This window comes from Malus domestica, chromosome 01 (genome assembly GCF_042453785.1).
Source record: "Malus domestica chromosome 01, GDT2T_hap1".
NCBI classification, from domain to species: Eukaryota; Viridiplantae; Streptophyta; class Magnoliopsida; order Rosales; family Rosaceae; genus Malus; species Malus domestica.
The window spans coordinates 1,517,028-1,533,364 of record NC_091661.1 but is presented as its reverse complement, the minus strand read 5'-3'; the positions used below and the strand labels follow the sequence as shown (position 1 = coordinate 1,533,364).

Below are 16,337 nucleotides of genomic sequence, written 5' to 3'. Positions count from 1 at the left end.
TCCTTCTTCTTCTTCTTCTTCTTCTTCTAGGTTCCAGGGGGTTGGGTTTTTTTTTTTTTTCTTCCTCCTCCTCCTCCTCCTCCTTCTTCTTCTTCTTCTGGGTTGCAGGGGGTTGGATTTTAGGGGGGTGGACAAACTGGATTCGGTTTTTTTTTTTTTTTTTTTTTCTTCCTCCTCCTCCTTCTTCTGGGTTTTGGGGGGTGGACGAACTGTGTTCGGTTTTTTTTTTTTTTTTTCTTCTTCTTCTTCTTCTGGGTTGCAAGGGGTTGGGTTTTTTTGGGGTGGGGGGGGGGGGTGGACGAAATGGATTCGGTTTTCTTTTTTCTTCTTCCTCCTTCTCCTCCTCCTCCTTCTTCTTCCTTAGGGGGACGAACTAGGTTCCTTTTTTTCTTGTTCCTCCTTCTTCTTCTTCTTTTTCTTCCGGGTTTTTTTTTCCTTCTTCTTCTTCTTCTGGGTTTTTTTTTTGTTCTTCGTTCTTCTTCTTCTTCTTGAGCGTGGAGTTGAAGATGGTGATGGGAGGGTGGGATTTGTTGAAGACGAAGAGGTGGGTGATGGGAGGGTGGGCACGGGTGGGATTTGGGGAAGGTGAAGGTTTTTTTTTTTTTTTTTAAAATAAATATATATATATATTTTTTTTTTTTAATTTCCACGTGGATGATACGTGACACCCAGTCATTGTCCACATGGGCACCACGTCACAGTTAATGGGAGACTTAACAGTTTGATTAACAGATGTATGAGATTGTCCCAAAATTTATACTTTAGATACGACTCTGAGACGAAAAAAACTTGATGTACTAAATGTTGAAAACCACAAAACATGAGAGTAGTAAACAATTTTTTGCCTTAAAATATAATTACATTAGTTAATGAACATTTTAACAAAGAATTAAAAAAACTGAAAACCTAAGTAACCCTAACTTCCCCTACCCCCTCGCCTCCAAATTGAGATCCGCCGATCCACCATCACGATTCACAACTCCGCTAACCTTATTCCCCAATTCACATCGTAGTCGCAGGGTCCGAACCCACCATCCCAACTCCATCAACTCGAACTCCAGCGAGACCAGTGACTCCCCACGCGACTGAACTGCAATTGGCCCAGACAAGTTCATGGTTGCATTTCAGATCTAGATCATGGGTTTTCTGGCCGAACCCGCAACCTCTTTCTTCTCACGGGGGTGCGGTGGTGGACCTTTATAGCCTGTGCATGTTGTAGCATGACGATGAGGACCTCGATTTTGATCAGTACATAATATCCAACTTCGACGAAGAAAACCCACCACTCGAATCCGAAGAGCTAGAACTTAAATTCATCAGGAACTCGGTTCTGGTGACTATTTCTCGAATTTTTCATTATGAAATCTGCCATGGAAATTTGTCGAACAGGTACGGATTTATTGACTGTGGGTTCGTCAATGGAACGGTAAATGGAGTCGATGAGGATGGAAAAGAGATGGGTTTCTCTGCTGTGTCCATAGAAGCAGCCATCTCGATTTTTTGGAAGTGAAGCGACAGGGCCGCCACTGTTGCCAACGCAAACCTACCTACACGGTGGTTGTTCTACTGGACTGGCTTTCTGTCCTCTATAGATGGTCACCCTCTCGCTGCTAGTTTGTTTTTTGTTGGCTTTTCCAGAACCTTGTTTCAGTCTTCATATCATCTACACTCGTTTTTCTTTAGGTGTTTAGGTTAGTGCTGGTACTTCATTTGTACCCTTATTAATGGAGTTTCATGCTTCATCAAGCAAGCGTAAAGCCCCTTTTTGGGTTGGCTCACATTGAGTGCATAACAAAAGCGCAAAGCCTGTTTTCGGGTTCGCTCACATTGAGTGCATAACGAAAGGCACTAGCGTCATTAAAGGAGAGCATGGTGGTCATCTGCTCCATTTGATGTAACAAAAATGTCTACTTCATGTGCAACGACAACTGCAAAAACATGAGCAACGCGAAAATGTTCCATGCCTTGCCTGCATACTTGCACCAACTCACAAGCCCATGAGGCCAAGAAGATCCTCAGCCCCTACGTCCCTCCGATCCTTTGCAGCCTTCCTCTGGAAAGCTTCCTTTGCAAGTTTCTTCTTTTTGTCTTGCAACTCTAATATCCTCTCTTCAATGCTGTTTCGAGCAATCAACCTCACAATCTTCACATCTTCCTTTTGCCCGATCCGGTGAACACGATCCATTGCCTGTTCCTCAACTGCTGGGTTCCACCATGGCTCCAACAAATACACTCTATTTGCAGCTGTAAGGTTTATACCTGTTCCTGAAGCCTTGAGACTTGCAAGCAAAATTGTGGGCACATCTTGTCCCGTCACCCCAAATTCTTTGATTACTTGTGCCCTTTTCTTTGCATTCATAGACCCATCTAAGCGCAAAGTCTTAAAACCAGCTGATTTCAGTGGCTCTTCAAGATATATCAGCATCTTTCGGAACTGGGAAAACACTACTGATTTCGTAAGTGGGTTTTGCTCCCTCGATGCAACAAGAAGTTTTAAGAGAGCATTTACTTTTGAAGACATGGTTGTTTTCGATGATACTGTGTTGTCACTGTCAGAAGTTGTTTGAGGGGCTGAGAACAGATCAGAATGTGATAAAGCACGGCGACAAAGGGGACAGCAGGGTTTTGTGCGCTGAAGGGTTTTCAGAATACAAGCTTGGCAAAAAATGTGAGCACAACAAGTAATAACAGTATCCGTTGGTGGAGAAATGCAAATAGGACAGTCAAAATCTTCACCATCTTGCAGCACCTCAACAATCTTTTTCAGCAGCTCTGGGTTCTTGGACACATCTGCGTAGAATCAACTTATAAGTACAGAATGACATAATGATTTGAAACAGCCATATGACATAACTCGGAATGTTGTACTAAAAGAATTATGTTACTTGCTATCAACGTGCGTATTGCCGAGGTACTTCATAAGTAGCTGAACATATGAATATTGAGTTTCTTTTTGAACTCGTCATACATACTTATATTTGAAAGCTATATCTAATAGGAAACAAATATATGGTGCCATATGCACATGTGAGCGTCATTCATCACATTAAACATTCACTAAATCGTATGACACTGAGCAGCAGCAGCACAAAGTACTAATGAATTTTAAGAATAAATCTAAATTTCCAAAGGGTATGGCAGAAGCATAATCCTAAGAATAGAGAAGGACGTGAACGTCAGTAGCCACTCCACTGCAATGATTAATGTGATCCACGAAGATTCCCTTCATACTACTGTTTCCATGTATGCATCAAGAATGAATCGAAACATAATTGTTAGCAATGAATCAACTAGAGGACCATGGTTAGGTCTTGGAGACGTGGAATAAAGAAAAAAGGCTTGTCAAAATTATGGTGCGGGGCCGCAGGTAAAAGCAATATTAGGTCTGGAACCACGAAGATTAAAATTCTCAATGAACCTAATACCTCACTAAGGGATTACAAAAACGGAGACTAAAAAAACCAAGGACACAGATTCATTGAGATCGGCTTTCCAATAATATATAAGCTCCCCAACCTAGCGCCAGACTTTTGAATAATTTCATTCCAATGTAAACCAAAAGTACCTAGGAACTCATACAGTAGTATTACAGAACTATTATATGCGGCATAATGGCATTTCCTGACAAGCTTATAGATTAAATCATTGCATCGAAAATTTAAACCATTACAGAAATACACAGATATTTCATATGTTATACACAATTCAGGCCCTCTTTCATGCTTGGTTAATGGCGTTCATGATATTGTACCTGTGCCTTTAACTGTATTATATTTACTCATTGTTTGGCCAAATATACTCTAGAAACAGACAACCTAGCTACCAAAATTTGCCACTTATTCCAGAAAAACAATAACAAAAATGATAAATATATACCTGCGAGTCTGCCTCCCGAAATAAACTATAAAAATGAGGAATTTATATGCCATAAAACCTTTAAATGGTTCCATTACTAGTGGTTTGCGTGTAAATGCAAGACCAAACTGTCACCAAAGTAATATGCATGAAAACTACCACAAAACTGATGCCTGTGCTCTGTCCAACGATTACAACTCCACAAACATAGTTCAAAGGCAGCTTTCTTCTTCTATAATATCATTCAAAACTCATCACTATGACAATTCTTAATATTGTAATCTTTTCCTTAACTCAAATGAAGAGAGCATATTAAGAATAATGAAAAACATCCCAAAAGAATACATGCCTACCAGTTTGGGGAAGCGAGTATACAAGTACTGAACAGAATGTGAATCCAAGAATGTAAATAAGTAGAACAGAATTCTGACAAACTTAAATAAGGTTTACTGATGAAAAGAAAAATTATGACTTAGAGAACAGTAAATAAATATAGCAGTGAAAGGGTTCCAATGAACCAAGATGGTACGCACGTGAGTGAAGTTGCACTAAACAAATATAACATCCTTTCAAATACCTTCAATATTGTTCGAATGGAGAAGTGATTTGAGATCAGAAGGGCACAATGCCACATCAGTGCAGATCTGCCGAAGTCGTAAGATGATGCTAAGTACAGTGGAATAGTTGCGCATTAAACATTCAGCATCAATGTAACTCCTCACGACACTCTTTGCTTCTCCTTCCATCTGATCATACAGTTCACGTTCTTCACCAGAGAGTTCCACATAACAAGTCTCTAAGGTTTTAGGAGGTAATCCAATCAGCCCCTTGTCTTTTGTTCTTCGCAAAGAAATGGTTTCCATTAGAACCTGAACTATCACACAACATATTAGGAACTTGGATTTTTTGAAACAATAAAAAAAAAAGGAATAAAAAGGCTAAATAGCCCCTGAGATTTGCATAACTCATTACTTTGGTCCCTAACATTTCAAATCGATAAAACTGGTCCCTGAGATTGTCCACTGTCCATCATTTTGGTCATTCCGTTAAAAACTCCGTTAAGTGTCCCGGAGCTCTTGGCCGGAAGTTTGGACAATTTTCAAAGCTTCGTAACTCAATCGTTTCTTAACCAAATTCGACCCATAATATATCAAAATGAAGATAAGAAAGTGTAGAATAAGATTATACCTATTTGGAAGACCAATGGTTGCCGGATATGGCCGGAAAATAGCCTCAAAGTTGACTGGTCCGAGGGAAAACTTGAAAACTCGCCGGAAACTGGGTAAACTTTAAACGTTCATAACTTCTTCAATACTCAACGAAATCAAGTGATTCAAAAACGAAAAATCATACTTCTCGACGAGACGAAGAGAAGGGTACATTTTTTTACGGCTAACTCGCCGAAAGTGGTTTCAAGCCGTTTTCTGGCCAAAACACGGTGAGTTAGCCGTCGGAAAAGGTACCCTTCTCTTCGTCTCGTCAAGAAGTATGATTTTCGTTTTTGAATCACTTGATTTCGTTGAGTATTGAAGAAGTTTAAAGTTTAAAGTTTACCCAATTTCAGGCCATCTCCGGCAGCCATTGGACTTCCAAATAGGCATAATCTTATTCTACACTTTCCTATTTTCATTTTGATATATTATGGGTCGAATTTGGTTAAGAAACGATTGAGTTACGAAGCTTTGAAAATTGCCCAAACTTCCGGCCAAGAGCTCCGCAACACTTAACGGAGTTTTTAACGGAAGGACCAAAATGATGGATGGTGGACAATCTCAGGGACCACTTTTATCGATTTGAAATGTTAGGGACCAAAGTGATGAGTTATGCAAATTTCAGGGTCATTTTGGCTATTTAGCCGAATAAAAATATATAACATGATTCTGTCTAATTAGTTTTACTTTTAGGTTAACTAATAAAAAATAGGGAAAAATACAAAAGATGAAATAAAGCACCAAAAAGTATGCACGAAAATTAAATCAAATGACTATTAAGGTCTTTGATTAGCTATATAAAGAAAACAAAGTCCTCGTAGTAGATCATCGATCAACCATGTCATCAATCATATCTTTCTAATCATCTAATACTTATTTCAAAGGGAAGAAATTTTCTATCCCAGATCCTAATAACAAAGTGAAGGTATGCGGGTGGGCGACCTAATGAAGTTTGGTTACATTAGTTAATGAGATACTAAAGTTCATTTGCTAAAGAACAATTTCAAGTGACTCAGCTTGACTTCAATCTAGATGCCATCCTTTTGGGTCTAGAGAGAAACCCAATCTTACCACAAACTTATAATAAAAATTAAAAACAAAAGTGAAATAAAAAACAATGTCAAGACATTCAAAACAAAACCCAGGCACACTTCAGATACACTTCAAATCAGACATTGAATCATATGTGGAAAGAGAACATAATAACGTCAATAACGTCAGGATGATTCTAAAGTTAAAAGAAAATAATAATAATGATCTATTATGTTCAAATATTGTCCCAACACAAGGAGAGAATGGCATGTAATGCAAACTTCCACTGCCTGCACAAAACTCTGTTTATAGTTTATAAAAAGAAAACAATTAAGAAAATAGCATGGTAGCAATTACCTGCAGCCGTAAGAGCCCCTTTTGGTTGCCATGAGCAAGTGGGCGCTGCACCAAGCTTTGCCAGTAGCTCTTAATTGAAAAAGGCTCAAATCTCAGGAATGCCATCAAAGAAAACAAATCAAATGAGCCATTATGGATGGGTGTTCCAGTAACAGTCCACCTTCGCTTAGCCTTCAAACTAGTAACAGCTTGACTTTGTTGAGCATTAACATTCTTAATCATGTGTGCCTCATCCAAAATCACCCTCCACCACTCAATCTCTTTAACAGGGGATTCTGTCCAAGAATTTTCAGTAGACAAAATACTATATGTAGTCAACACTATATCATACTCCTTAAGCTCCTCAGCATTGCTAGTCCGCTCTCCATAGTACATATACACCTTCAATCTACCCGGCCTAGTGTGTTCTCCTAGTTGTGTTACCCAGGTCGAAAATACAGAAGGTGGGCACACTATTAACGTTGTCTTGGTACTACAATACCCCAAAGACTTATCATCTACACTCACACATTTTCCTTCCACGTTGCTGCTGGCATTGGTATCCTCAGTTTTGGATTTTTTTCGTGACCCAGTGCCTTTTTTACTTGGGGCACCCCTCTTACCCTTCTTACTATATGAAACAGACAAAGAATCATCACCCATTTTGTTATCATCTAGTACGCTTACATCTACACTACCATATTTATCAAACGCAATCAAAGAAAGCAAAGTTAAAGTCTTACCCAACCCCATATCGTCTGCCAAAATCCCACCTCTTAGAGGCTCCGGTCGCTTATCAGTGTGGTAATTGGTCAAGACATTCACAAAAGAGCCATCTTTCTCTTCCCAAAAGGGAGGCAATTCACCAGAATTCTCTCTATGCACCAACCATCCCAAGCCTTCTTTCTGGTGAACAAACAGCTCTGATTTGATCACTTGTTTCGGAGGTTCCAATGCTTGTAAAGCACCCTTTTTGTTCGCACTCTCCTCCACCAGCTTGAAAATCTCATCCACACTCTTGGAACCCCTCTCATCCTTCTTCTCCTTGACAACCAGTGCCTCGGATAGAGTGAAAGACGCATCAGCATCACAAATCAGCTGCAACCCAGATCGCATAATTGCAGATTTCGCAGAGGGAAAGGCTTCAAACCTTGCAAAGATGTGAACTTGGCAAGGAATCTTGAACCTGTTGGCCTTAGAGCGCGTATTGGGCACAATGCCTTCGACGGAAATCAAATTCGAGTCGATCAAGGGGGCAAGGACGGCGGCGACGGAGCGTTCGATGTGACCCACCTGAAGCGTTCGGGTATTAAGGACTTTGATGGCGTTGGAATCGTAGGGATTGAGGGGTTCTCGGACAAGACCCACCATTTCTCGGCCACTGATGGTGCCTGAGTAGTATTGAATTCCGACGATGTTGGCTATGACGAAGCCGAGCATGAAGGTTTCCGAGGAAGAAGAGAGAGACTGCGAGCCTTGGTCTTGGGAAGAAAGTGCGGGACAGTCATCGGAGGAGGGCGGAGAGCCTTGCCAGTGATCGAGGGACATGAAGAATGTTACGGGATCTTCTTCCTCCATCGCTTTGATGTGATTACCTTCTACAATTTGGATGATGAATGGCGGTTTAGGGTTTAAACTCACTGGAGTTTTCAGCTTCTCTACGTTTTATAATTTATTTTCAGTTCAGGAGAGAGAGAGAGAGAGAGAGAGGGAGCGAGGAATCGGTGCGTCGGCTTCTGATTCGGTGTCGCAATCATAAACGAAGGTGTTTGAATGAAATGGAAAGGAGGGTCGAAAGAGAAATTGACACGCACATTTTACACCCGTTGCTCGGAATTCAAATGTGTAGCATCATCTCCAATGAAGCAGGGGTGGGTTAAAAAAATCAAAAATAAAAAAAAACTCGGATCGAATATCAAATCGAAATCGAAAAACTAAAAATCAAAACAAAATCAAACCGATTAAGGAAAGATTGAACCAAATCGAACTTATTGGTTCGGTTTCGGTTTTGGATGACACATCCCGACCTAGAATATTCATTAGGACTCCGAATCGAGTTGTGTTGGCCAACACTTGGAAGGTGACGAAGTCATAAAATATAATGATGTGGAAAATGTGAATAAATTTAAACCTAAAAGTATCTAAAGATAAGAGTGCGTTGTGAGCGGGGATGAACCCATTTCACACCCGACTTTAGAGCATAAGTAAAGTACAGTAGTGTGGATAAGGATCATACCCTCGGAGGTAGCCATCTATACTAAGAGTCGCCAAGAATCCTCGTCGATACGAACTTTCAATAGCTAAATCCTGGAGGGGCGAAAAACAGAAAACATGAGTGGGCTTTTGGTTTTATACACACACACACACACACACGTATATGTGCTCTACATTTTCCCAGAAACTGTTCTAAATGGAAATTGTCACACCCCGACCCGGGCTCCACCACATCCCGAGCTTGGCTCCGCCGTAGCACAATATTGTCCGTTTTGGGCCCCGACCACGCCCTCATGGTTTTGTTTTGAGAACTCAAGCGAGCATAACTTCCTAATGGATCACCCATCTTGGGAATGCTCTGGCCCCTTTCTCGCTTAAATTCGGAGTTCATATGGAACCCGAAGCCAGTAAGCTCCCAAAAGGCTTCATGCTAGGTAGAGATGAGAATATACATATAAGTCTTACATAGATTTTGTGAGTGGATCCCTTCAAAAACTATGTTTTCAATTAAAATGATTTATTGAGATAGTCTTCAAAAATTATGTTTTGAAGGGATCCACTCACAAAATCTATGTAAGCCTTATATGTAACATCTCACATCGTCTAGGGGAGTGGATCCTGTAAGCCTTATATATATATTCCTATCTCTACCTAGCACGAGGCCTTTTGGGACCTCACTGGCTTCGGATTCCATCGGAACTCCAAAGTTAAGCGAGTTCGTGCGAGAGCAATCCCATGATGGGTGACCAACTGGTAAGTTCTCGTGTGAGTTCCCAGAAACAAAACCGTGAGGGTGTGGTTGGGGCCCAAAACAGACAATATCGTGCTATGGCGGAGTCGAGCCCAGGATGTGGTGGGGGCCCAGGGCAAGATGTGACAATTTGGTATCAGAGCCAATCCCTGGGCGGAAGTGTGCCGACGAGGACGGCGAGCCCCTAAAGGGGGTGGATTGTAACATCCCACATCGCCTAGGGGAATGGATCCTATAAGCCGTATATGTATATTTCTATCTCTACCTAGCACGAGGCCTTTTGGGAGCTCACTGGCTTCATATTCCATCAGAACTCTAAAGTTAAGCGAGTTTGCACGAGAGCAATCCCATGATGGGTGACCCACTGGTAAGTTCTCGTGTGAGTTCCTAGAAACAAAACTGTGAGGGCGTGGTTGGGGTCCAAAGATGACAATATCGTGCTATGGCGAAGTCGAGCCAGGGATGTGGTGAGGGCCTGGGCCGGAATATGATCATGGCTTCGAATTCACCTTTAGCTAAAAAGAAACTTAGTTACACATATTCATCATAATTGAAAAGCAATCTAAAATAAACATTGAAATTTAAAACAAAGAGAGAAAGAACCCAGAAAACTCCGACGACTTCAATGGATGATTGCAGGTTACGACACACTCATCTCCCCTCTAATTTGCGGCAATAATGTATTTATAGGGTAAAGGCACATCTGAATCCCAGGAGGCAAAAGATTAGGTAGTTTGAATTATTTTAGGACTCCTAGAATCAGATAGGAAGTGTTGAAATATGATAAGGATTCATTCTTCCAACTAGAGATAAGATAAGGTAAGATTGGATAAGATAAAGTTGGATAAGATAAGGTTCCTCTCCAAGTAGGATTCCTCTCTCTTGTGTAATTCCTTATCTAAAGCCTCAACTTTAATTTCACCAGATTTTAGCACATATCTAGTACCATTTAAACACCAAAAACGTCAACCCATATGCTATCTAAGCCTGATGTCCAATCCAAGTCCAAAACGGCTCCAAATTGCTCAATTTTGCCATTTATTGTCATCTTTACCAATTGGACCTACAAAAATACGAAAATAACATAAATTACCAAAATAAATGGAAATTAACGAAGAAAATGCAAAGAAATAAGATAACAAAGTCACATAAATATGCTCCTATCAACGACAAGCTGGGTGTAAATATGTACTCTCTAGTGCTACGATCATGTGATGGCTAGCGATAAATCGCGGCTCACCTATGAGTCAGAACCACCTATTGTGGTCTGTATGACAGGCTAGCACCAAACTTGGATCCAAGGTGAGCGTGCGATGCGGGAGGTGAACAATCACGTGAAGGCTGTGCCCTAGCCCAGGCCGGGAGCATTAACACCGGGGTGCAGCAATGATGAGCACTAAATGAATATATGCATGCCAATATGATGCAACAATCCCAATCACAAAGTAATCTCACCTGAACTTACCTACGCATCCCATAGGATCGTTTGGCACTTCACAATTTTCCCAACAATGCAACATTTTAATATAAACCATTTAATCATGGCATGATTTGAATAACTTAGTTCATAAGCATTTGTGGAAACTATAAAGTTTATATATATATATATATAGACACACACACACACTATAAAAAGGAAAAGACCCACTCACCTGAGGTCCGCACTACAACTCCCTAGCACGAATATCGAGGCGCCACGAACGATCGACGCCTAGAGCAATTATCAAATCACGTCTCAAAATTATTATCGATAGAACAAGTAACTTACATAAAACACATCCTCAATGACATTCTAGAATGATTTGAAACCCATTGACCAAAAGTCAACCGTCTATCTAAGGTCAGAGGTAGGGTCCATAACCCTTCATAACTCAATTTGGAAGATCCGCACCTCGGATTTCCGATCCGTGACTTCTAAAGATCCACATTATGCTTCTAGAACATCATACAAAAGTTTCATTACGATCCAACCGTCTTTGCCAATTTCAAATTCAAGTGGCGGTCAACGTTTTATTTTATGAACTAACAAATCCAATTAGGGAAGATCCGTATCTCGAATTCCCAATCCGTAAATTTCTATGGTCCTCAAATATTACATACCACAACGTATTAAAGTTTAGTGATGATCCAACGGTCGGATCGTCGATTGCTATAATATTCAAGTGGCGGACCTTAATGGAACTAGGTTCAAGCGACGGAATTTCATCAATCGGTGTTCTAACACCACTGGTTGGGTCTTGTTCCGGAGTCCAAGGGGAGTTGATTAAGGGTGGTGGTGGTGGTGGCTGGTGCAGCTTGCCGGATCGGCGATTCGCTGTTGAGGACCTTCGGGTTCTTCGGTGAAGTTCTACACTTGGACCTAAACCCCCTCAATCTTGGGTGGAAATGGTAGAGGGAAAGTGGTGGAAGAAGTTGTAGGTGTTGGATGTGAATGAATACCCTGAAAAATGGTAGAGGACCGCCGGAACCCACCCCGGGTCAAAACCGGGTTTCTACGTCTAAAGGGCTATGGGAAAGGAAGATGAGAGCTTCTATTCTCCTCTCCTAATTGGCTGACTCCCTCTTCTTCTAATTTTTTTTATTGGTCCTCCCTTACTTTAATTAATTGGTCCCTTATTTTCTTGCTTAAATTTGACTTCTTTCCCACAAGATGGGAGTTCAATTGATTTATAATCTAAAATGTAAGTAACCAATTTCAAACGTCGGTAACTATACCGTTATAATCCAGACCCGCAAACGGCTTCCGCCTATGTGCTCGTAGTGACGAATACTATGAGGATATGCTAAAAGAATGAGTCCTACATCTCTGTAACCAATGGTCAACAAAAATCAAAATCTCTACCTCTAGAGGCATTTTTCATAAAATCACTATTTTAAATTTTATAAAATTGTAAAGGTATGGACGGGTTGTCATAATCTACCCACCTTAAAAAAATTTCGTCCCCGAAATTTGAAATCACTTGTTAATCAAGAGTAGTGAAAAAGTAGTAGAAAAACAGTTACGTAAAGAAGATATAAAGTTAAAGCGGTTGCATAAAAGAGAATGTCATTCCGTCGCGATCAGAGTGCAGGGATTCCTCTTTCATGCCCCAAACTCAAACTTTCCTTCTCCTTTAACACAACACTAAAATACAATACTACAACATAAAAAAAATCCTTTATGAAAACATCAAGCCAAAAATAGATATACGATAACATATCGTCAAATACATATATAATATAACATAAAATTTAAAATAGTTATACCAAGATCAAGATTTAATATAGAAAAATTTCACTTGCCCTCATTGCGTCATGTACTCCAAAGGGAAGTGTATAATATCATTGGGTTAGGCCCAACAATAAATAAACAACTAAACATATATGGACCTAGATGTCCACTTGCTTAACGAGTTCAACAATTAAGTCCTCAATATTATGGTCTGCAGCCTGTAATACCAACAACTCACTGTTGTCTCGATAAGTACGTAAACAATTCTCGATGGTGCAATATTACCATCATGCCCCCCATTGGGAAATACACAAATACCATCTAATTAGCGCCTCAACTGCGCTCACGTACTACCCTCGGTGATACCATTAATAGTGTGCAACTTAGCTACATCGCAATCTCGAACAATCAAATACCTTTTATAATACTCCTCTGTCAAACAAATATTGTGCATAAAGTTTCCATGCCACATTTCAAACAGTGCCAAACTCAAAATTGAAAAAAAATTGTAACCGTGGTTGCACATAACTCTAGTAGGGATAGGTGTGAACCATAATCATACTAACACTGTAGTAATATAATCACAACATGTCCACCAAGATCTATATAATTCGTTCAGACTAGCCATTAGTCTGAGGATAAAGGGTGGTATCGGCAATAACTCGAACTCATAGTCTTCAAAATGACTTCCTAGAATTTGGTAGTGAAGCACATATCATTGTGGGGTACAGCAGTGACTTGCATACCGAAAAGCTAAACAATGTAGTTCATAATAACCTAGCGAGTAGATTTGTACTAAATTCCCTTCAAATTTAGTGAAGAATTGTGTCATTAAGGCTAACAGAACACTCAAGTGTTTGAGGGTCAAAACAAGTCTATCAAATCCAAGATACAAAATAATTGGAATTAATATAAGACATCTGATGAGTCAAAATTATATTATATATTTCACCCTATTCTTAGTGTAATTTGATAATTATTTTGGTAGAATTTTGATACTTTGCTTTATATTTTCAACATAGGACATTCGACTTCTTCTGGAGCAAAACATGACCAAACAGACGAGTTTTGGAGTGATTCAAATTGGAGGATGTTTGTGTGTTCCTTAGCTTGTTCGTATCAAAATCTTAGAAATTTCTACCAAGCGGTTATTTTCTGGAGATTAAATGAAGGAGCAGTGCGCGTTGTTGGAAAGTGACGTCTGAGCTTAAACTACGTTTTTTGATCCCAAGATGACTTCGGATGGGTTCGTGGCCTTCTGGAGAAGTGTTCAGAATAGTCAAAGCTTCAAATCCAGCTATTTTGGGCCAGTTTTGGAGCTGATTTGGGTCCAAAACGTGGCTGTGCAAGATTTTGGGCGAATTTACCAAGTCAATTTAGGATTATGTTTCCTATTTTATTTTAATTTATTTAGTTTCCTAGTCTTATTCTAAGACCTTTTATTAGGAGGATTTTATTTAGAGTAGTATAAATAAGCCTTTTGGCAGACCTAGGGTTTTTTTGGAGAGAGAGAGAGAGAACGCATGCAATTTTTGGAGAGAAGATTTTGGGCAAAACTTAGAGATTTCAAGACTTTTACTTTTAAGGTGTTTTCACTCTTTTTCTATTTCAATAAAGACTTTATGATTTTTATTATGAATATGCGTAACTAATTTTCTTTTGCTAGGGTGAGGCCATGATCCTTAGCAAGAATATGTAGTTTCTTCTTAAATTGCTTATGAATTCATGCATGCAAGTTTTGAATTGTTAATCACCGATTTAAACTATCTATTTGTCTTAGTGATTCGCGACCATTAGGATATTTAGAAAAGTAATTTGGTGCAATTTTGGTCGAGGGCTGTCCCAAAAATTGACTAAAGCTTCTTGTGGTTAATATGTGTAACCTCTTAGGTTGAACGACACGTTTTAAGGTTTATATGGTTTTTCAAAGGGTTTTCACAAAACTTAATGAGTCTTGCATGTTCACATTTGATCTGGACACCACGGACATGTTGCATGTTAGATATACATTCTATGTTGGAGGTTCCAAGTAGGATATACTCTAGGAAAACCTAACATTCAAAATATGCATGTATGGTTCATAAGTAATTAGAAGAGTTACATAGGATTGTTAGGGTGACGGCGGAACCCTAGTACTTTGTCACTTTGATTCTAAAAATTATTTCTTTCTCCTTCTTTAAAAATGCAGTTGTTAAGTAATCTTTTTAATTAAATTCTTTTTTCTTAATTTAGGTCATTAAATCACCCTTTTCCAAAATTTTGTTCTAAATAATTAGTTGAGAACTGATTTGGCGTTAATCTATTTAAATTAATCCTTGTGAAGAACGACCTTGCTTGAGCCAACTATACTACGACAATCTTGTTTCTCTTGCAAGTATTTTAGGTGTTTTTAACCCCTTTGCGCAAGTGGTAAAAATCCTATCAAGAAAATGGCGCGGTTGCCGGAGATTGATTTTATATAGATTTTTGTTTATAATAAAAAAAAAATTATTCCCTTATATACTAAAAAAATTTATTTTCGTTTTTTTAATTTTATTTTATCTTTTCTTCTGCAGATTGTGCATTGCATGGTTTGTACCAGATCACAAAAACAACAACTTGCAGATTTTGATTCAGAACCTGAACGAACAGCTAGACAGAGACGTAGAGAGAATAATCTGCGGTGGGAACCTTCACTATAGGGAACAATTTTGCATAATATGTTTACTGAGGTTTTGGACAGCAAGAAAGCTATGGTGTTTGTTTTACCAATAACCAGACAACCACTGAGGGAATCCTTGGCAGCTCATGCCACAGAGGTGCCAAGCTGCATTACCTATCCTGAAGTTGAAGATGGGTCTACGTTTAAGATACGGCATTATATGTTGGAGATTCTACCTTCCTGTCATGGTTTATCAACAGATGAGCCTAACATGCGTCTAACCGAATTTCTAATGGGATGCAAAAATATTTTGGTGAGAGGATTTTCAACAGAATTTATCAAACTTAAACTTTTTTTCGTACATTTTGAAGGATGGTGCAAGAAAATGGTTACTCACACTTCCATCTGGAAGCATTACTTCGTGGAACCAACTCAGTGCTGCGTTTTTAAGCAAATACTACCCAGCTTCAAAAACACTTGATATGCGCACTCAAATTTTAACATTTGCTCAGAAACCTAATGAAGCAATTCATGAAGCATGGGAACGTTACAAGGATTTGCTTAGGAAATGTCCACATTCAGGCATTAATGGTGACACTTAAATGAATTTGTTTTACAGAGGGCTGAATTTGACTACTAAGACTCTTGTTAATGCTTCTTGTGGAGGAACATATACAGACAAAAATGCACTGCAAACGTATCAATTGTTTGAGAACATGGCGACATAATCTCAACAATGGGCAGTTGATATACTTCAGACCAGGGGTGTTTTTGAGATGTCCAGTGGCTCACCTCATGTATCTACACAAATAGAAAAGATGGAGAAAAGGTTAGAGCAAAATTTGACATGCTTTTACAAAGAATGGCAGCACCTTTGCACCAGGTTATTGTCCAGCAGCCTATTGCAGCAACGTGTACCATTTGTGGCATCACAACACATGATTTTACAGGTTGCCCGCATAGGGACTCATATCCAAAGCATGTTACAAAACAGATTAATGCATTCAATAATTATCAAAGGCCTAGAAATGATCCGTACTCAAATTTTTACAACCCCGGGTGGATAGATCACCCAAATTTCAAGTG

General features: G+C 39.4%; 1 protein-coding gene and 1 non-coding gene across 2 annotated transcripts; both read right to left on the bottom strand.

Annotated features, from left to right (window-relative positions):
* Positions 1-1,749: 1,749 nt before the first annotated feature.
* Positions 1,750-8,266, bottom strand: LOC103427241 (putative SWI/SNF-related matrix-associated actin-dependent regulator of chromatin subfamily A member 3-like 1). Its single transcript, XM_008365308.4, has 3 exons — positions 6,456-8,266; positions 4,433-4,724; positions 1,750-2,790 (listed from the first exon to the last, which is right to left on the bottom strand). Exons 1-3 carry the CDS (start codon positions 8,010-8,012, stop codon positions 1,988-1,990), a joined length of 2,652 nt encoding a protein of 883 aa, XP_008363530.2. The 5' UTR covers positions 8,013-8,266; the 3' UTR covers positions 1,750-1,987.
* Positions 8,267-15,730: 7,464 nt separating this feature from the next.
* On the bottom strand, positions 15,731-15,838 carry LOC114823208 (small nucleolar RNA R71). The gene has a single exon (XR_003771313.1). It is a non-coding gene; the product is annotated as a small nucleolar RNA R71 (small nucleolar RNA).
* Positions 15,839-16,337: the final 499 nt, after the last annotated feature.